The following is a 22086-nucleotide window of genomic DNA, read 5'->3' as shown; positions in this document are numbered from 1 at the left end:
CCTGTGCTTCTTTTTGGATAAGCAAATAATATACATATAAGTATATACACATGTTTTATATATATATGTATTTGTGTGTGTATATATATACACACTTGAGTCAATATTTTCACCTGAAAGCTATTATTCATAGTAAACACATGCACATTAGCCCTTCAGCTCAGATTCACAGGTCTTCCCTGGAGAAGGGTGTCAGGCTGGTTAAACTCAGGATGTCTTTCTCTGACATCACCTCCTGAGAGCACTGAAAAGTTCTGGTCTCCAGGGGTTACCAGCCAGGCTCATCTGTGGTGTGTGCAAAGAGCTCCATGCACAGCTTTATGCTCTGGTGCTGAACAGTTTTACTTTCTGGGACAGCAGAGAGTTTTGCCCAACTACTTAAGGCAAAATCAAGGCCATGGGAAAGAATCATATGACTGAGGCAAGATGGCCCCAACATCCAGGCTCCACCTCCCAGTTTCCACTCACCAGCATATTCTTAACAAAAAGGTAGCATATTATATATACTCTTTGATCTTGCCTTTAAAAAAAAAAAAAAAATATATATATATATATATATATATATATATAAATTTTTAAAATTATATCCTGGTGGTCTTTTTATATCAGTCTATAAATGTCTTTCTTGTACCTTTTGTAACTATGTATTCTATCCTATCAATTTACCATAGTTTATTCAGCCAGCACCTTATTGATAGACACCCATTATTTGCAATTTCTGAAGATTTCAAATTATGCGAAAATAAATAACCTAGTATACACGTAATTTTGTATTTTTTGCCAGAGTATCTTTGGGATAGATTCCTAGAAATGGGATTTCTGGATCAGAGGGTAAATTTAGAGTTTACCAAATTCCCTCATTAGAAGTTATGCCATTTTGCATTCCCATCAACAATGTACAAGAGTACCTCTTTTTCCACAGCCTTGTCATTGGAGTATATTGTCACAGTTTTAAATTATATGTTGATCTTGTAAGTAAATAGCAATATCTCTGCCTAGTTTTAACTTGTAATTCTCTGGGATTAAAGTTGAGCAGCAGAACTATTTGTAATAGCTAAGAAAAAGTAAATAATATAAATTTTTAACATAAGGGAGTTGTAACATAAGGTCCTGGCAAGTAAATGCTGTACAAAATACAGAAATTCTGTTGACAATTAGAAAAAGAGGGATCCTTTACTGAAGCACTAATATATGGTGGAGATTATGAATATCCCCATTGAAGGAAATTTGCATTTGGAGGGTTTAAGAGGTTATACAAGGTACCTAATGAGGTACCTTAATTCCCCCTCTACCTCCTCTCTCTCAATTCTAGGCTTCATTCTTTTATGCCCTTATAACCTAATATTCCATCAAAAGCGGGCTGAGCTTCTGAAATCTGTAACAGTGAAACATTGTGGACCTAGTGCCTTCTGCCTCTTTTTCTAGCTAATTGACCGTTGCCCTAGTAACCAGAGAGGCCATCCAACACCAGAGCTTAATTCTGTATAATGCAACCCTGAACAATGTCCTGTGTAGAGAGCAAAATATTCAAAAGCAGGAAGGCTTATAAGGTTTTGTGGGGTTTTTTGTATTTTAATTTTTTTCATCCTGTCTTTTTTATTATTTAACTTTTGAATACATGCTTTCTTAAAGATATAGTTAGAATTCTTGTGGCAGAAGCTAAGAAAGCTTTTTCTAAAAACTGTAATAATATTTAAGATACGAGGCACCTTTTTTAATACCAGTTTCAGTTTTTTTGATATGTGTGAAGATAGCTCCAATATTCATCACTGGCTTTAATACAACCACGAAGCATATCTTATGCCACATTTCGCCTCTAGAGTAACACAAACTGGGTTTCCATTGCTGTTCTCCAGCTTTATAACCTTAGACCACCAAGTTAACCTTCCCAGACTTTGGTGCTTTCAGAAAAATGAGGGTAATAATCTTAGGAGTTGTATAAATGCTAAGTTGAATAGCATAGTGTATGTATATTGCTTAGCACAACCCCAGTTACATCATATGTAAGCAGGCAGCCCTAAGCCTTATTTGAAACTGTGTTCAAGCCCTCTTTGACCAATAAAAGTCTCCACTCTGACTGGAGTGTTCAGAAACACAATTTGAGGGTATGCCTTTTATAGAATTCTTTTGACAGTTCCTTCTTTTCTTTTTCTAAAAAATTTTTTAGTATTTATTTATTTTTTGAGAGACAGAGAGAGCAAGTGGGGTAGGGGCAGAGGGAGGGGAAGACACTGAATCTGAAGCAGACTGCGGGCTCTGAACTGTCAGCACAGAGCCCAATGTGGGGCTCAAACTCATGAACTGCAAGATCACGACTTTAACTAAAGTCAGAGGCTTAACTGCCTGAGCCACTCAGGCGCCCCTCCTTCTTTTCTAATGTCATTGTTCTTAACGTTTGACAGAAATTATGGATGAGCACGTGCTTTCTATCAGAAAATACTCTTCTGAAATTAAAAAGATAAACTTTTCTTTTTGATATTCAAATGGAGGTCATATTTATTTTGCTTTAAATGACTGCCAACATGTCTTTTAAAAAGTCACTTACCTAACTCAATAAAATCTTTAATTTTGGGATTGATCCCTCAGTGTAGTCTAAGAAGCCAGCTAAAAAGGGAAATCTGTTCAGTTACCTTTAATAAACCTTTAAATATATTTAAATTATATGTTGAAGGTATTTTTCTTCCTTCTACAACAGAGAAATAAGCACTATTGCGGTAATTTCTTCTATGGTTTGTTTTTATAGAAAAAAAAATACTACAGATAACAGAATCCATTTGATTGTTTTCCTATCATCATACTTTTCTAAATGTCTTTACTGGTATGTACTGAGTATATGGGGTTATCTAGATCTAAGAATTTGATTTAACAAGTAGTTTGAAGAAAAAGTGGGCATAGATCCTCTAGGCTAACCTGTGAGTGCTAATTTACTTTATCTTAGGGATCCTGCCTTTCAGATGATTACAGTCACCAAGGAAACGGGCCTTGGTCTGAAGATCCTTGGAGGAATTAACCGGAATGAAGGTCCCTTGGTATATATTCAGGAAATTATTCCTGGAGGAGACTGTTACAAGGTAAAAATTAAAATAAAAATAATACTTCACCAAAAACCAAACCTACTAGTGGTGAGGTTTGTTTTCCTACTACATCAGTAAATTTTTAGTATTAATTGAATGTCCCGGTGACTATTTCTCAGTGAAAGATCTTGTAAGAACTGGAAGATAGGCCTTTACCTTCAAGGAGCTTTAACCTAACAAATAAATAGGAAGTAAACATGAAATAAATTGGAAAATAACAGATTTCAGAATCTTTTTTTTTTTTTTTTTTAATGTTTATTTATTTTTGGGAGAGAGAGAGAGACAGTCTGTGAGCAGGGGAGGGGCAGAGAGAGGGAGACACAGAATCTAAAGCAGGCTCCAGGCTCTGAGCTATCAGCACAGAGCCCAACACGGGGCTCCAACTCACAAACAGTGAGATCATGAGCTGAAGTCAGACACTTAACCAACTGAGCCACCCAGGTGCCCCCAGACTTCAAACTCTTAACTAAAGGTTATATATTTTTAATAATATGCTATTTAACTCTTATCCAAAGTCTGATTTTGAGAAATTGTATTTGAAGGCATGTTATTTCTCCACTGCTGAATTTGGATTAAGTCAGATCACTTAAACTGGAAGTACCTTCATATTTAGCCTCTCCTAAATGCAAAATATACAAACTCAGCATATAAATTCTGCTCATCTCTGAATTTGCAGTAATTCTTGTTTAGTTTGTTATTTATATCACGCATTAGTTGCCCACATGAGAAATTAGATTTAGACTTAAGACCAGAAAATATCTTTTTTTTTTCTTTTTTTTACAAATTAGAAAGCCTTACTCCCCTCTTTGTTATAAGAAATATATAAATCATGATTTCCTTTTTGCTCTGGTTGCTAGAAAGCTCAGATCCACATTTGAAGTACAATATCAACAACTTACTTAACAAACTAGTTACTATATTTTCATTTTCATTCCTCCTGAATTTCATTTGCCATATCTGTTTTACTAATGTGATTCTATCTGTCTTTTGTTGAAAATTGCCTGCAGTCCTTTTTGGAGAGATATAGGATATAAAGAATTTCATAAAATAATTGTATTAACAGCAAGCTATAGAGCATGAGAAAGGATCCTTTTAACATTAAGTTTATTCATATTGTTGTTCTTTTAGTTATTTTGATTCAATAAATAGTCCTGCCCCTACCTCCATCCTCACCCCAAACATTTGTTTAGCAAGTAGTTTATCTAGGCAACTGGATTTTTATTCCCCTTGTTAGGAAAAAAAAATTAGTTTCGCCAATAATTTCGAAAATAGTAGAAATGATTTCAATTGTTTCAAGCTTGTTGAGATAATAGGATACACTTACCATGTTGTAAGTGTTATATAATAAATTTAGGATATATAATAATACAGACTTTTAGCTATTGAATTTAAATTATTAACCAAATAAAGTTTACTTAAATACTAAGGTGTTTAACAAATTCAAACAAAAAATAAAATTAGTCTTGTAAGAATTGAGATGTTTATGACTGCTTTAGTTGAGGGACGTGTGTGTGTGTGTGTGTGTGTGTGTGTGTGTGTGTGTTCACTATAGCCAAGTTATTTCTTAGACCACACTTCATACAGTGTAATAATAGATCATGGTATCTAACAAGTGATAAAAATTTGCTATTATGATACGCATCAGTTTGTGCTTTTTTATTCCAATGAAACATATTTATAGTTAAAATAATAAAGTGATAACATGCTGAGTGACACTTAATCTGCTATCAGTGGTAGCAGACTGGGAAATTAAATACTTTCTCTTATTGGTTTTTCTTAGAATTTCATTGTTTGGAAGGCTATCAAAAAGTAGTCATTTAATGGACTATATTCTATATTTACCACTAGAGAGCAGCACAGAGTTATTAATGTTCCTTGACAGTATCTGGTCAAGTCCAAAGGAAGAAAACAGCCAAAACAGAGAAAGGTGGAGACAGAGAAGAATAAATACACTTGCAATGCTCACACTCATTTTTGTATACTTCCTCAAGATGGAGAGTTACATGCATATTTATTCTGCAAATACAAATTGATGCAGTTTTATTTTTAAATGTTTTTATTAATAATAGCATTTACTGTGTTCCAAATACTGTTAGGCATGTTGATAAATTTCTAATCTGTGCAAAATTTCTGCATAGTAGATATATTCATACAATAGGAAACACAGGCTCATAAGATTATCCTTATTAAGTTGCTGAACTGAGCACCTTCATATTTTTAAATGCATATGAGTGCTTTCACTTGGTCTAATTATAATATTCTGTTGTTTCAGAATTACAATATAGGTAATCCCCAAGCTTATAGATGGATTATATTGCATTTATATTCCCAAACTTCATATGTTAGAGGGCTATTGGAACTCAGAAGAAATCTTTAATTAATCACAGCTGCCTGAACCCTCACCCCCACCCCCTTACACATGCATGAATGTTTTCCTACTGGGAAATACAAAATACAGTACTGGTTCAGTAACCAAAATACCATGTTTCTTTGAAAAACATATTCAAACTTGGGGCATCTTGACAATTTTTCCATTGCAATAGAAGGAAGATTCTTCCATCTCAAAGTGTTAGAGACAGCCTATAGGATGAGATTAGATGTACTAGGTACTGAGGAAATATGAGAACTCCAAGGCCCTTTTCACCCCACCAGCCAGTTCCATATCAGTCTGCAGTCTTTAGTGTTCAATCTTAGACCTTTTTCTGGCTGAGATACTCCTTTGAGCTTCATACTCACATGTCCAATTGCTTGGTCAGCATTTCCACTTGGATCTCCTTAAGGCATCTCAAACTCACTGTAGTTGAGGCAAGAGTCATGATAGTCACACCATAGCCTCATCTGGCCATCTCTTCCCAAAGAGAGCTTCTTCCTCTGTTCCCAAACTTGATGAATGACACCTTCCAGTTGTACCAAGTTAGAAAACCTAACAGAAGCCTAACTACTTCCTCTCCCTTAACATTCCTCCCCAGTTTTATCAGCACATGCTGTTGACTTTTTTACTCTCTAAATATCACTTGAGCCCATCAGTCTTCTTGATCTCCACCACCAGCACATAGCTTTTAATCAGATCTCACAATAGCTTTGTCTGCTTTTATGCACCATGCCTATTTCCTCCCCAGCCTATCTTACTAATATTCAGTTGCCTGTATCACGTGACTTCTGCCCTCTACTTCTCTGGCTTTCCATTTTTATGCTTCCGGAGCGGTATTTTTCAGTTTCCTGAAGTTCTTTCTCATATGCTGTACCCTCTGACTCAGAACACACCCATGCTGCTGCCGCCATGACTTCCAAATATCTATTCAAAGACTAATTCCTAAGGAATGTGTTCTCGGTGCCCTCCAGTTTAGGCCAGGTCTTTTTTCCTATATGTGCTCCTAGATCCTGTTTCTTTCCTGAGATATCACCGATCTCAGTTTGTAGACACACATCCATATCTGTACTTATTTTATCAACTCTGTCTGGACCACAAGACAGTATGTTTCCTAGGTGGGAGGATTCTATCTGGTTTTATTCACAATAATACCCTTAGTCCCCAAAGTGATGCCTGGCATAAACTAATTGCTCAGTTAATATTTATGAATGAATGATCCCTTAGTCATTCTGTCATGTTTCTGCCTGTTCCCCATTCCCCTGCCACCATCTGGCTCCATACCAAGTCCCCTTCTTCCCTTGTCCTTTGTGTTACATTCTGGACACAAACTTTCTTTGAAGTTTTCACATGTTTTTGCTTCTTTGTTTTTCTGCTAATAGTGTAAGGAAAGCAGGCAGTGATCAAAAGCTTTTCTTCAAACCTGATACTACATTTCATATATCATTTAACTGATTCTAAGACCTATATTAAAGCACATACATATAAGCTCTATGAGATGAGTCTTACAACCAATTTCATAGTGTAATTGGCAGCATTTTCTTCTCTTAGTGCTGTGTAAAATAATGGCCATCTTACAGTCAATGTCATCTTAAATTTGATAAATTCAGGACCTTTTTTTTTTTTTTTTTAAGTCAAATCCTGTAGGTAAAGACAGCGATCACACAGATGTAGATACTAATGGTTAGTCATTGTTCACAGAGGATCGAAGTAGGACATATTTATCTTTCAGAGGAAGTCTGTTTTCAGAATGTGCTGATCCTAACCGTGGAACTCGGACCAAGGCCTCTGGATGACATAGTGTCTAGAAGCCAGTCGCATCAGTGGAAGCTAAGGAAGTAGCAACCCAAGAGGGTTCACTTTACAAGTCATTCTTTTCTCTTTTGCCATTATTACTACTGTCTGAGCCACCTTAATTTTCTCAGACTGTTTTCTGGCCCTGATTAATTTATTGTGGGCTTATTGTGTACCTGGCTGGGGGAAACAACCATGAAAAGGACATGGTTTTGGCCAACTGAAAAAAATCAGGGCTGCTAGTTTGGAAGTTGCTGGATTAATGTGCTCTAATAGGAGAGAAAAAGCTATGTGGATGAATAGGGACAGCACAAAGTAAGTGTAATTACTGAGATAAGTAAAAGTGCTTTTGGGAAGAGAGGAACAGATAAGTAATTCCAGGCGATTGGGGCAAACTTATCTCAGAGCGAATGTTTGTACTTGGCGGTGAAGTTTAAGTGCCAGTTCATCAGGTGGAGAAGTGATGGGGTAGGTGGTGTGAACAACATTTTCTGAGAATAGATTGAAGAATTTGTATGCTGAGGAGGGAAGGTGGATGGTGAGGCTGGAGAAAGTAGATTGTAGGTAGTTTATTGTGCTGAGTCTGGGAAGCTAAGGAATTTCAACTTTTCCTACCCATGGGCAGCCTTTAAAGGTTCTTAATTTGAGGAGTAAATAGGATTAAATTTGCTATCAATGTGAAAATTACAACAGGCATGGAATTCTGATTCAACTCACCTTTATTTGACACCTACAGTGTGCTAGAATTTCATCTATGTTACTTAATTACTAATAGCAACCTTGTGTGATAGGTATTTATCTCCACTTTACGGCTAAGAAAATGGAATCACATAGAGATTAAGCGTCTTGCCTAAATTCATATTAGTAACTGGCAGTAAAAGAAGTTGACAGTTTCTGAAAGTAATGGGAAAAGAACGGGAAGTCTTGCAGGAGCCTTCCCTAGTATTCAGGAATCAAGAGTTAGTTAAATCAGAGTCAGGCTGTATAGATGGTTTCTGATAACATGGTAACATGTTATTTAGAAAACTATATAATGGTTATTGTAAATGAACAGGGCTGGTGGTTTTTAACAGAAGTGTCTAAATGGTCAGGGATATGTTATGACTTCAACATCTTTGTAAATGTCAATGCAAAAGAATGCAGACCCTGAAGGTGGGCATGTGAAAGTGCTTGGCGCCTTGCCTGGCGCCTTATGCAGTTGCTCAGTAACTGCTGAATCAGAACCCAGACAGTGTGGAAGAGGCCTCGGCATGTCCCCGAAGTTAGTATCTTCACATATACATTAATCCAACTGGGGCAAGATTCACTGGTTTTGAATGCCAGACTTTTACGGAAATAGCTGTGTTTTAGTTTGCAGGTTCTGACTTTTAAACAGGTTCAGAAATTCACATGATCAGCTAAGATCTTATTCTAGGAGGCAAAGAAAAAAAAAAAACGCTGTAAATACTTTTTAGTAAAGGAAAAAATATATATAAACACCAAAAGCTGCAGTTAGAGGGCATTATTCTTCGTCCCTTTTCTGACTCTTGTCCTGATGGAAAATGCTACTTCGGTACCTCAGTGTGCTTTAATATAAGATACATTAAATTGTGTTCATGGGAGCTTTTCCCTCTGTACTGCTAATACTGTACACTCTGAGAGGAAAATGTGGAAGATAGCAGGTCTGCTGAAACCCTGTTGCCTACCTGTTTTTTTTTTTTTTAATGTTTATTTGTTTATTTCTTTGAGAGAGAGAATGCGCGAGCACACTAACAGGGAAGGGGCAGGGGCGGGGGACAGAGGATCTGAAGCAGGCCCTGTGCTGACAGCAGAGAGCCCAATGCAGGGCTCAAACTCACGGCCCGTGAGATCATGACCTGAGCAGACACTTAACCAACTGAGCCACCCAGGTGCCCCCACCTGTGTGTTTTCAGTAGCCTTTTCCTCTGCAACCCTGACAGCCAGCTGTGGTCTATATAAGATACGTGGATACGGGAGCTCCCTCCAACAATTTTTAATTCAGATCTATGTTTTTTGTGGATTAGCTCTTGTGCCTCTCCCTGCCCCCTTCCCCTCTCACTCTCTCTCTCTATTTGTTTATGAACATCTAGCTAGCAAGTTGTAGAGCTCAAATTAGCATTCGGGTCTATCCGGCTGCCACACCTCCTGCTCTTTCCTCTTCTGTCCGCTGTGTCTGAAGGCCCCTGCCCAAATGGAAGAACTGCCATCTGACAGTATGTACTGTCTGCCACCCTGATTCTAAAAAATCCTTTTTTTTCCTTGTCAGTGTCCTTTAATTTTTTTTTAATTTTTTTTTTATTTTTGAGAGAGAGAGAGAGAGAGAGAGAAACAGAGCGTGAGCAGGGGAGGGACAGAGAGAGAGAGAGGGAGACAGAATCCGAAGCAGGCTCCAGGCTCCGAACTGTCCGTGCAGAGCCCGACGTGGGGCTTGAACTCACGAACCGTGATATCGTGACCTGAGCTGAAGTCAGACGCTTAACCGACTGAGCCACCCAGATACCCCTCCTTGTTGGTGTCCTTGAAAGCTTTGCTCCAGTGAAACAGAGCTTTCTTCTGTCTTCGTTTTCCCCTTTTCTCTCCCTAAATTGTTGCCAGGCTTTGTGATACAAGTCAATAGTAGTATAGCCATTAAATTTTAGTTGCAATCTACCTTATTGAACTGATTCCAATAAAGAGCTGGAACCATTGATTCCAAATGGCCTAGGGCTGGATTTAATAATGACATTTATTTAATTTCACTTACTTATTAATTTATTTTGAAATTAGATTAAAAATTTCTCTATTTGACCCTTACTTCCAATATAGAACTGGAATATAAAACCAAAACATAATTCAGTTAGCTAAACACATTGTTGGGGCAGATATTATGAGCTCCTTTTTATTTGGGGGGGATGGAGAATTTCTTTTCTTTTTGATGATGTGACATTTGACACATATAAATGGAGCATAAAAATAGAATGAACACCTATGAATCTGCTTAGAGTTCACTTAGAGTTACTTAGACTTAAGAAGTAGAAAATTTTAGGTACTACTCAGGCTTCCTGTGTCCATTCCCTGATCACATTCCCCACCCTTCCTCCTGGAAATAAGCACTCTAGAATTTTGTTTATTCTCCCCCATTATTAGCCTTATCTTTTTGCCTGTGGCAGAAAGGTTGTTTTTCTTGTTTGTTACTGTTTCATCTTAACCTTGGGTAGATAGCTGTTCTAAAACAAAAATTTAGCATATTAAATTACAAGCTAATGTACATAAATGTCTAAGTATGTCTGGATAGAGTTGATTTACATGCATATGTAATCAAACTCTGTAATAAGGTTTGGGCCCAGGCAACTACAGAACTGTGTTTATAAAATCTTATAAAAAAAGCTCTTTCGTTTTACTGAATATGTAGTATCCTTCTGGTAGGTACTTTGCTTTGTCTTTTCCAGCATTACTGTTGTGTTTTACTCCTCATACATTTGTCAATAGAAGGGGGGAAAAATCACTTGTCAATATAGCACTTGTGTTGTGTTCTCTGACTTTGCTAGTTATATTTATAAAATTGAAATTTTCAAATTTTATGTATTTTAAAATCAAATTTTTTTTAGTTTAATTTTTTGAGTAATGTTCAGAATTTAGAAGAGTTGTAGAGTCATGCATTTAGGTTATAGTGTCTTTTACGTAGTATTTGAAATGACATTTCCATAAAATTTTTTGATATTTTATATTTATTTATTTTCCTATGTACTTAGTATTCAGTGTAAGAGATAGCACTTGGTATCTTTTTTTTTTTTTAATTTTTTTTAATGTTTATTTCTGAGAGAGAGAGAGAGAGAGAGCACAAACAGGGGAGGGGCAGAGAGAGAGGGAGACACAGAATCCAAAGCAGGCTCCAGGCTCTGAGCTATTGGCACAGAGCCCGATGAGGGGCTCGAACTCACAGATCGCAAGATCATGACCTGATCTGAAGTCAGACGCTCAACTGACTGAGCCACCCAGGTGCCTCACTAAATATCTTTTTAAAAAACAAAAAAAAATAGCTATTGTTATTTAGTAGTGAAGTAACTATAGATTACCATTATTATATATAATGAAGTTCAGATTGAAGATCAGTTAGTTTTCTAAGGAATATATCTTAGAATATATCATAGATAAGACTTTGAAGGGAGATATTTCCTTGAATTTGTAGAACTTAATTAAATGCCATTAGGGTAAAAATCTAGCTCTTTTAACCATATAAGCTTCTTCCCTCATTACAGAAATATTGCCTTCTATCTTTGAGAATAATTGAGACATGTCTTAGGAGCTGAAAATGAAAAGAGCTCATTCTTCTTTTCCAGTTTGAATTAAGGAAAAGGACAGGTAAAGACCGAGAAACTTAAATTAAATTAAATGAAATCTTGTCATCAGTAGGCTCTGTTCTTATCCAGTTAGGCTAGTTATAGCCAGAGCTGGGTCTTAGCAGACAACGCAAGGCAGCCGGTTAGAAGTGGTCATCCTTAGCAGGACATGAGTAAAGCTGAATATACAACCAGCTAGAACTGCATCACAGGAGTTATGACGGATCCAGTAAAGAGCTGAAATATGGGTAGGATCAATCTAACTAAGATCCTTGACTGAATTTTTAGGAATCTTACTGCGGAGGGGCGCCTGGATGGTTCAGTTGGCTAAACGTCTGACTTGGGCTCAGGTCATTATCTCCCTCCCAGTCCATGGGTTCGAGCCCTGCATCAGGCTCTGTGCTGACAGCTCACAGCCTGGAGCCTGTTTGGGATTCCGTGTCTCCCTCTCTCTCTGCCCTTCCCCCACCCATGCTCTGTCTGTCACTCTCAAAAATAAAGAAACATTAAAAAAAATTTTTTTTAAATCTTACTATGGAATGAATCTTACCAATTTGGTGGGATGAGAGATGCAGGAATGCTCAGAAACTAAAGTGAATGAGTCTTGCACTCTGAAATATTCTAGAATTATTTCACTTTATCACAGAGTCAGAGCTGTATCTGTCTCATATGTAGTACCAAGCTTTTAAAACAGGTCTTTTCCTGGTGTGCCAGGCAGGCTGTGTCTTAATCTAGGCATATATGTATTCATGTATGTCTTCAGGATTCTTTAGTGTGCAAATTTAGCCTGTGTATGCACGAACCATTCCATTTCATCCACATGTAGGCAAACTAGCTAAAAACGTTTTGCTATTGAAGTTCTTTGTCCAGTATTTTCTTTTCACTCTTTTTTTAAGAGACTGTTGACTAAAATTTTTCTTTGGTTTGGTTACATCAGTTTTTTGTTTTTTTTTAAACCATCAATCTTAGTTTCTTTATATATATTACTTTTTTCGTTAGGATGGACGTTTGAAGCCAGGAGACCAACTTGTCTCAATAAACAGGGAATCTATGATTGGTGTATCCTTTGAAGAAGCAAAAAGCATAATTACCAGAGCCAAGTTAAGGTAACTCTCCTATCCATAAAGTAGAATGAGTTTTTTAGCATGTCTTCTCAAAAATAGTAATTTAAGAGACTTAAATACTTTAGACCCTAAAAGAAGTATGTTTTCATAATATTTGAAACATTATCTTAAAATTCAATTGTACCATATCCATAACCTATCCATAAAGTTACTGCTTTTTAATGCTAGGTCAGAACCTGCTTGGGAGATAGCCTTCATAAGACAAAAGTCGGATGGCAGTCATCTAGAAAATCCATCTTGTACATCCCTTTTACAAGCTTCAGGAGAATATGGACCACAAGCCTCAACATTTAGCCTTCTTCCTTCTCCCCCTGAAATACTAATTCCAAAGACTTCATCTACTCCCCAAACTACAGATACCATTTTATCTTCTTTTAGGAGAAATCAGGTAATCTTACATTTCTCTGTATATTTATCCGGTCTGTATATTTTTATGTTTGTTACATACACATAGAATTATAATTTCGGCAATGCAGTTTATTTACTTGAAAGATCTTTTCTTTTTTTCCTGCTTAAGAATTTTATGCTGTGCCGTGTCAATAATAGTTTTTCAAGTCAGTGTGTCTTTGGTTCAGAAAGTCAAGATCAGGGAGGGCCTTGCAAAGATATGCCTAGATAGCACTCAAAACTGTGTTAGGCATGTCATATTTATTTTCAGAAAATGTCTAATGGTTTCTTGTTATTCCTATTTTCTGCTTGACTGAAGACAGGCAGTCTACCTTTTTGTTCTTAGCTTATTCTCCTGCACAGTGAGACAGTAATCCTGATTACCCAGTGTAGGTGGATATGGTTCCCTCACGTGTGTATGCTAATACCTAGTTCACCCCAGTAGAATCACACAGAAGGAGGAGTTTCTACATCAAAATCAGCAGTTCATTACTAATTGCTGCAGTGCCCTAACAAATCAAAGTTAAAACAAATAGAGCATATACTCTTAAATTCCATGTTAGCTATAGAACAAAATAGGAAACTCAGGTAGGCTTTCAATCAATGGAATAAAATTCATCAAAGGTAATTTCAGTTTCAGGTGCCTGCTAATAAGATGCAGAGTGTAAGATTATCTGTCAGCCTCTTCTACTTTTTTTATTTGGGGTTATAATACCTTTCCAAAGATAAGGTACATGGCCTTATGTTTTGTTGTCCTTGGACAGCATAGAGCTGAAAGCAGTTGTTACCTTTAATTCTGAAATGCTTTGCTTGAAGATAAATATACCAAAATTTTAGAGATTTCATATTTTTTGGACCACAGCTTTAATCTTATAAACCATTCTTTTTATGTTAACGTGAGCTTCTAGTCTGGTCTTTGACCTACTTTAGAAAATGACATTTTATATTCTTCCTTTTCTTTCATAGATAAAAACTGGATACAAGAAAACAGAACAGACTCCAATTACTTCTTCAGAAAACAGCCCTACGGATATGTCTAATACAGGTAAATGCACATTTAATTCCTCTTTACTGTTATTTCTTTCAATTACTCTTTCTCAACGAGGAGTACATAATGTGACTTAATAGACTTTAAAGAAGGGTGCATTATGCCTTTTTTCCTTCAATGAATAAAAGAGTAAAATGAATGTATTGTGCAGTGGTCCTTGTTAGATTATGATTTTTATTAGAAATTTTCCTTAACAAAGAGTTGAAATTTTAAGATGCATTATCATAGCGGTATCTGTGAAGCTGTAATAACCAATGGACGGTTGAAACCAAATAATGTAAACTCGCCTTTAAATCAAGATTAGGCTGCCTTGTCCTTTTAGTGAAATACTGATGAGGTTTATTAAACCCACCTTTAAGAGGTATTATAGATAGGAGCATAGCTTAAGAAATATGTTTTTTTAAGAAGAGATTATTATAGATGTAAGTTAGAAAGAACATCAATGTTATGAATTGAATATTATTGCTTATGATTACCATAAAATGATTTACTGACTTTTTAAAACAATGAAGTATTAACTGTGTAACCTACATAAGAAAAGAATTTTTATCAAACTGTAAAGTATCTGTTAGTGGCTGAGATATCAAGAAAAAAAAGCCTTCCTTTTAAATTATCTCCAAAAATTAAGTACTACAACAACAATCAAAAAGCCATGCTTATAGAAAGGAAATTTTAATTACATATGTTTAAATTATAATGCAAACTGTTACCTGTATATTTTAATTTTTAATGGCATTAATCTAGATCAAAATTGTAAAATAAGGACAAGTTAGTATAAATTATATAGTATGATAGTCCACTTGGGCTACTGTAACAAAATACCACAGACTGGGTGGCTTATCAACAACAGACATTTATTTCTAACAGTTCTGGGGGCTTGAAGTCCAGAATTATGGTGTTGGCAGGGTCCCGGTAAGAGCCTTCTTCAGGTTGCAGGCTTACCATCATGTCCTCATGTGGGGAGGCAGTAGGAAAGCCTATGGGATCTCTTTTATAAGAACACTAATCCCATCCATGAGCTCCTCCCTTATCACCTAAGGCATCTCCTAATGCCATCATCTTTGAGGGTTAGGGTTTCAACATGTGAATGTGGGGAGGACACAAACATTCAGACCACAGCACACAGGCACCACACTTAACAGGAACTTAAAGCGGATTCCATAGTGGTTTCCTCTGATTTGGAGCAGTATTTACCAGTGGGTCGGCAGCAGTCTTTAGCCATAAATTATATGCCCTTTTACTGGGTGGAGTCTGTTGACTCTTAGAAACTTTATTAGTATTATCCCCTTAATGTAATTAATTTCTATTCTCTGGATGTATTGTTTTTTCTCATGTGAGAAAAAAAAAGATAAATGAAAAAAACAAACGATGGTGAGGATACATTTATATAACATATTTTTAATTTGGAAAGTAATTGAGGGGCACCTGGGTGGCTCAGTCGGTTAAGCATCTGACTTCAGCTCAGGTCATGATCTCACGGCTTATGAGTTCGAGCCCCACGTCTATCTCTGTGCTGACAGCTCAGAGCCTGGAAACTGCTTGGGATTCTGTGTGTGTCTCTCTCTCTTACCCTCCCCTGCTCACGCTCTGTCTGTCTCTCTCTCAAAAATAAAATAAACATTAAAACAAACAAACAAAAAAAGAAAGTAATTGAACTACTCAATGCTTCTCAGTCTTTTATTAATTCAAGAAGCATTTACTGAGTATGTCCTATATGTAGAAAACATAGTTCAGTAGGAATTATGAAGGAATTAGGATATTTTCCATGAACTATTTAATAGTCTATGGTGAAATAAAACATGGAGTTAAAAAAAACTTTCATTATTCAGATTAGAACATATATACGTATGTGTCTATTTTATTGAATAACTGCTGTTTGCAGTGTTCTTTGTTAACTGGAGCAGGATGTGAGTGGTCTTCATGCTCAGAGGAACATACTGTTTTGTCACAAACAGTGCAAAGACATGAAGGAAGTGGACTGAGGAGAGAAATGGGTGAGCGTGGTGTAGGGAAGGCACAGGCTCTGAATGCAAATGTCAGACCCAGACGTTCATGTCTTTGCTCCTAAATTATCAGCTGTGTGACTTTGAAATAGTCGCCTAGTGGGTCTTTGTGAGCTAATACTCCTGTGTGAAATCATGCACATCAGGCACTTAACACTGTAATTGGTACATAGCATATGCTCAGTAAAGTTTGCTGTTACTAATATTACAGAACCCACAGACTAAGGTGTAGCTCAGATAATATTCCAGGGCATGTTTTTAGAGCAGAAGCAAAAGCTCCCATCCTTTAATTCAATTCTGCATCCTCCCGCCACCCCCCAAAACTAGTACATAGTAAAGGATTTGCCACAACATGCAGAATTCTTAGCAAAAAACAGACATCATCCAGATCTTGAAAGAAGTGGTAAACATCATTCGATGGATGAAGGAGATCATCCCAAGTGAAGAGGTACCATGAGCAATAGTAAAGAACTAAGGACCAGCTAGGTGTCAGATGATCCTAGGAGGCAGATCTGATTAGAGCAAAGGGATCCCAGAGCGATGAATAAAATGAAGTAAATTTACATCAGTGACTAAAATAGACAATACCATATTTTGTAATAGAAAAATGATTTAATGAAAAATACATTTGAGTGAGTAAGCTGTATGAAAAGTAAATATTAAAATGCAATTAAAACAGAACAGTTTCCTAGGGTAGAATTAGCATTGAGTTAGTCCTAGATTTTTACTTTCACATAAATGTCGTAGGCCAAATGTTTCTGTGGGGGGAAAAAAAAACAAAATCAACTCTAAATTATCTCTAGGTAACTTATCTATGTTGTGATTTGTCTGTTATAAGCACTTAATTATAGATTGTTCCCAAATTAGACCATTAACTGTCACATCTAAATTCCTTTGGCCAGCTGGTATTTATTAAAAAAATGTAAACAAGTTTTAATGTTAACCTCAACAAAAATTAAACTTAATTGAGGCAAATCTACCTCTGTTCCCATCTCAAAATTATTCCAAAGTGTAAAACTGGTTAGAATTTTAAAAATCCACACACTAGTCGAATATGTTTTTAACAACTTTTCTATTATATAAATTTATTTCAGAACCCACAGCCATTTGGTTACCTATTGCTATAAGGTAACCAACACATGATCTTATAAGTGGGCTGAAAACATACTAAAGACATTCCTAAAAAAATTAGTAAAGAATTATTGCGTGAAGAAATGTTATCGTTGCTTTAACTTTGCCATAACACAAACCACAGTCCTCCCACACTAAGGTTTTAGAACTGAAACCAAATAGTGATAGGGAAAGATATCCATGGAGGGTTCATGGTACAAACCAAATGGTTTTGATCCTGCTCTCTTAAACATTCTCTTTCTTCTCCTAAAAAGAGGAATAGAAAAGAAGATCCAAGAGAATAATAAGCCATCCTTTGAAAATCCTCACTCCCCTAGAGAGGAGCAAATCAAGAGCTTGAGGCCAGAATTGAGAGATGTCACTGGCAAATGGGAAAAGCTGTCTGTCTATGGAGGCTTTTCAGGTCAAGCTATTCTGAATTACCAAAGCATGCCAGATTTATGCACAAATCCTCCTAAGGTTTTGACTCAAAGGTATAGGTTTAGGGGAAGGTCATCTGAAAGAAAGTGAGATTTTGTTAAGCCATGATTGCATATTGTTCAATGGGGGGTTAGTGTAATTTTACATTAAATCTTTTAAAATATTTTGCTTTGTTAATATTAACAATATTCGATAGTGTTCATTAATAGTTTTCTATGGTTTTTTATTTTACCTTTACAATCCCAGTAAGGTGGACTCTTTTATTCTACTTTACAGATGAGAAAACCTGATAAAAGATACAACACTTAAGAATAATGGCTTTGGGGCACCTGGGTGGCTCAGTCGGTTAAGTGTCTGACTCTTGATTTGGGTTCAGGTCATGATCTCACAGTTCTTGGGATCGAGCTGTGCTGACAGCATGGAGCCTGCTTGGGATTCTGCCTTCCTCTGTCTCTGTTCCTCCCCGACTCTTGCTTGCTCTCTCACTGGCACTCTCTAAACAAACAAACAAAAGAAAAAGAATAATAGCTCTGGGAGTCACAAGAGTTTAGAAACCTGACATGGTCACCTACTAGCTATGTGATCATAGGCTAGTTTCTTTATGTTTTTGGGCCTTGATCTCTTCATCTTTTCAATGGGAATAGCAACATATATGTCATATGGTTATAGTAAAGCTTAATGAGTGTATCTATATGAAGTACTTAATGCACTGCCTAGCTAAAAGTAAGCGTGAATAAGAGCTGATCTTCTGTTAATTTCCACTGTTACACATAGCAAATTTTTATGCTTAGATCTAGGAGGATGTAGGTGAGAATGAAGGTCTTAGTGTGGGTTGGATGCTGTGTGTGTCCCTGTCCTTCCCTCTCTGTCTGCTCTCTCTCCCTCCCATCCCCCATCCCTTCCACACATTTACACTTGAATTGAGTAATTCACTCCCAGGATTAAGATTATTGGTCTGAAATCATAATTAAGTTAGCTTGGGTCCACCTAGTATTCATGTGCCTTAACTGCAGGTCAGGCACCAAGCTGAAGGTCATTGTCAAGCCTCACAAATCCATACCTTAAAAATGAAAAATAAAAGTTTGACTTATCTGCTGTTGGGTCTTCTATACCACTCCATGCCGATCTTTTGTGCCACACTATAGGTTTGGCACAGAATTTCACTTAAGAGAAAAAAATATAGATACAGATATGTAGATATATACTATTTTTTGTCTCATAGCTAAAAATTAGGTATCATGTTAACAAAAGAGACTTTGCTGCTTTTATCGGAATTGTATAATAGAAGTCTATTATACTAAAATCACGCTTGCTTAAGGTTTGATTCCATTTGAAACTAAAAGTCAGTAACCATTTTTTTTATGATCTTGACACCTATAAGCTATATTCAAGATTTTACATAGAATGTTAAGGATGTGTTAAAGGTTTAGAGGAAGACTATTTATTTTCATATGCGCTTCTTATGTTCTTAAGAAAGAGAATGCAAATCATTTTGTACTTAGAGACAGATGCTCTGAGAAATTTAAAAAAATTAAAACACTGCATAAAGATGTGACATTTCAAAAAGTTTTTTCTCTTCCTCTTGTTTCTATGTAGAACTAGTAAAATACCATTTAGAAGTGTATTTAGAATAGTGACAATTTAGATGTAAGGATTGACATGAATTACAGGAATTTGTTTCACAAACTTTGTCATATTAAAACAAATAATTTTTCGGGGCTCCTGGGTGCCTCAGTTGGTTAAGTGTCCGACTCCTTTGATTTTGGCTCAGGTCATGATCACACGGTTTGTGAGTTCTAGCCCCACATCGGGCTCTGTACTGACAGTGCAAAGCCTGCTTGGGATTCTTTCCCTTTATCTCTGCCCCTCCCCTCCTTGCGCTCTCTCTTTCTCTCTCTCTCTATGTCTCTGTCTCACAACATAAATAAACTGAAAAAAAATGAAAAAAAAAAAAATAATTTTTCAAGGTCTAGTCCCTTGTGGCGTCTGGTCTCTTACTCATGCAGCAAGGACAAAGGCACATCTAAATCATCAGTGGAGTTTGAGAAGGTTGTTAGGATGGGTGAGAGGTGTATGAAATTTAGTTCTTGAAAGTCCATCTATGCTCCTTGAAATATAACCCTTCTGTAAAATAAGAAATAGGATTTTTGGTTCCAGAAGTTCTGAGTCTATCATACTTAAGGTGCAAACTTGAAACAATTTGCATTTATGAGTTTTTCCTTAGTACCTTCAGAACTCCCCTAACAAAACCCCATTTGCCTGTCAAAGAAGTATCACGATCTTTTTGAATTCCTAATACGATTTTACTTATTTGGAAGAAAAAAGACTTCGGTTTACAACGAGTAAGACATGATGATGATGGGGTAGTGGTAGGATATATGTTTGTCTTTTAAATTAATATTTCCATGGGACTTAATGCGTAATTGGCCATTCTTTTTATATCATATCTTTTAATGCTTTAGTGAAGCTGATTGATATAATACATTTTAGATTTAAAGAAAAAAAAATCATGAAAACAAAAGTGAAAACTGCCAACTGATTAGCCAGAATTATTTTTGAACAGCAGGAACCCAGAACACATTCTGTCAAATGAAAAGTTCTATTCCAATTAAATTTCCAATTAACGTGCACCCTGTTGTCTCTTAGATATTGCCCCTGCCTGGACTGATAATTATGGACCACAAGGAAAGAAGATTTCCCTAAATCCTTCTGTTCGCCTTAAGGCCGAGAAACTGGAAATGGTAAATACTTTAAATTTCCCTTTTTCTTCCATAAAACAACAGTGAGAAAGTATTCTTATTCTTTGAGAGGGTAAAGAACTAAAGCCATTACTTTCTTGAAGAGTTAACTTATTTGCAATTAAATGAATGGCAGTTTGGGTTTTAATTATTTATGTTTGAGTTGAGCAGCCAACTCAGGAGTACAAAATAGAAATAAAACCTTTGGTAACTAAATTGACACCAAATTAATCAGTTTCCTCCTGTGCAAGAGTAAGACAAATGTGATGTTTTACAATGTAGAATCAAAGGGAACATGGAATAAATTATGACAAAGTGTATGTAAAAGCAATAAGTGCAAGGAAACAATTCTCCATTATTTAAGCTTTTAAAAAGCAAAGGGAAACTAAATCCTAAACAACAAAATAGTCAGATGCTCACTAAATACAAAGAAAATGGTAGAATGTACTTGGAGGTGCCAAAAAATAGTCCTGGGGAGAGTAAAGTATTGTATGTGAAAGAAACCTAAGGTGATTAAAAAGGAAGAATTAAAAGTAGAAAAGCATTTTAGAGCTTTTCCTGTCAGGTCACCAGGGAGCTTACAGCAAAAATGTGCCGTGTTTTTTGTTTTTTGTTTTTTTTTATTTTTTTATTTTTTAACGTTTATTTATTTTTGAGACAGAGAGAGACAGAGCATGAACGGGGGAGGGGCAGAGAGAGAGGGAGACACAGAACTGGAAGCAGGCTCCAGGCTCTGAGCCATCAGCCCAGAGCCCGACGCGGGGCTCGAACTCACGGTCCGTGAGATCGTGACCTGAGCTGAAGTGACCTGAGCTGAAGTCGGACGCTCAACCGACTGAGCCACCCAGGCGCCCCTTGTTTGTTTTTTAATATGAAAGTGGATATAGGGCTGAAGGTCCACAGCCTCTGTTTCCTGTCAGTTTTTGTGGATAAGGATTTTTTACATTTTAGGAGGAGTTGAAAGTACATAGCTACAATCAATACACATTGCACTTATTCCCATATTCACATCTTTGCATGGTCCTATACCAGTGCCGTTTTCGTAGTCAATTTAAATCTTAACCATTGTTCAAATTGTAACTCAGTTCCAGTCCCTGTGTCTATTATAGTTGTTTCCCTTGTTTTGCACATCTACATCACTTAACATCACATCGTAGTGCTGAATACTCTTATGTGTATTTTGTTTTGACAGTGAGATAAAGTTTCTTCACAGCAGTATCTAGTACACCCACCACTGTTTAAACACTTGATTTGTGCTCATTAAAACTTTCCCATTATTAAGTACTTAAGATATCTCCCTTAGATTTTCAAACTCCTGGCTCTCTTCTGCTAACGTGTACTCTCTTTTTATTGGTGGCTGGATTATTTGAGGTTTAAAAAATCTATAAATGACTAAAAAATAAAGTTATTGTTTTTTAATGATGTTGCTTTAATATGCATTTCTGAACATCCAATATTTAATACTAACCATTTCTCTGGGTAAGGAGAAAGTTATCCAGCTAATAACTACTTGGCAGCCTTGTTCTTTTATTTGATTTAAGCTTTCCTAGTGATGAGGGAGCATAGGGCAAGCTGAGGGCAAAGTACAGGCTAACAGCATCCCCCCCTCTAGGTGGGATGTGTGTGATATTCCTCAGACACTCCTGGCTGCCCAAGAACTGGGGAAAGGAAAGAAAGCAA

The 22086-nt window shown here is 36.5% G+C and overlaps 1 protein-coding gene across 6 annotated transcripts in view; it reads left to right on the top strand.

Moving 5' to 3' along the window:
- Positions 1-22086, top strand: part of STXBP4 (syntaxin binding protein 4) — a 168684-nt gene that overhangs the window by 15060 nt on the left and 131538 nt on the right. For 5 of the 6 annotated variants that reach the window (XM_042915451.1, XM_042915450.1, XM_042915446.1 and 2 more), the window contains 5 exons: positions 2939-3071; positions 12555-12661; positions 12848-13067; positions 14033-14111; positions 20315-20409. In XM_042915451.1, coding sequence (XP_042771385.1) covers positions 2939-3071; positions 12555-12661; positions 12848-13067; positions 14033-14111; positions 20315-20409 — 634 coding nt within the window. The remainder of the gene's footprint in view (positions 1-2938; positions 3072-12554; positions 12662-12847; positions 13068-14032; positions 14112-20314; positions 20410-22086) is intronic. The other variant, XM_042915452.1, reaches the window with a different exon arrangement.

This window comes from Panthera leo, chromosome E1 (genome assembly GCF_018350215.1).
Source record: "Panthera leo isolate Ple1 chromosome E1, P.leo_Ple1_pat1.1, whole genome shotgun sequence".
Taxonomy (NCBI): Eukaryota; Metazoa; Chordata; class Mammalia; order Carnivora; family Felidae; genus Panthera; species Panthera leo.
The sequence above is the reverse complement of the archived record's forward strand: the minus strand, read 5'-3'. Positions and strand labels throughout refer to the sequence as shown.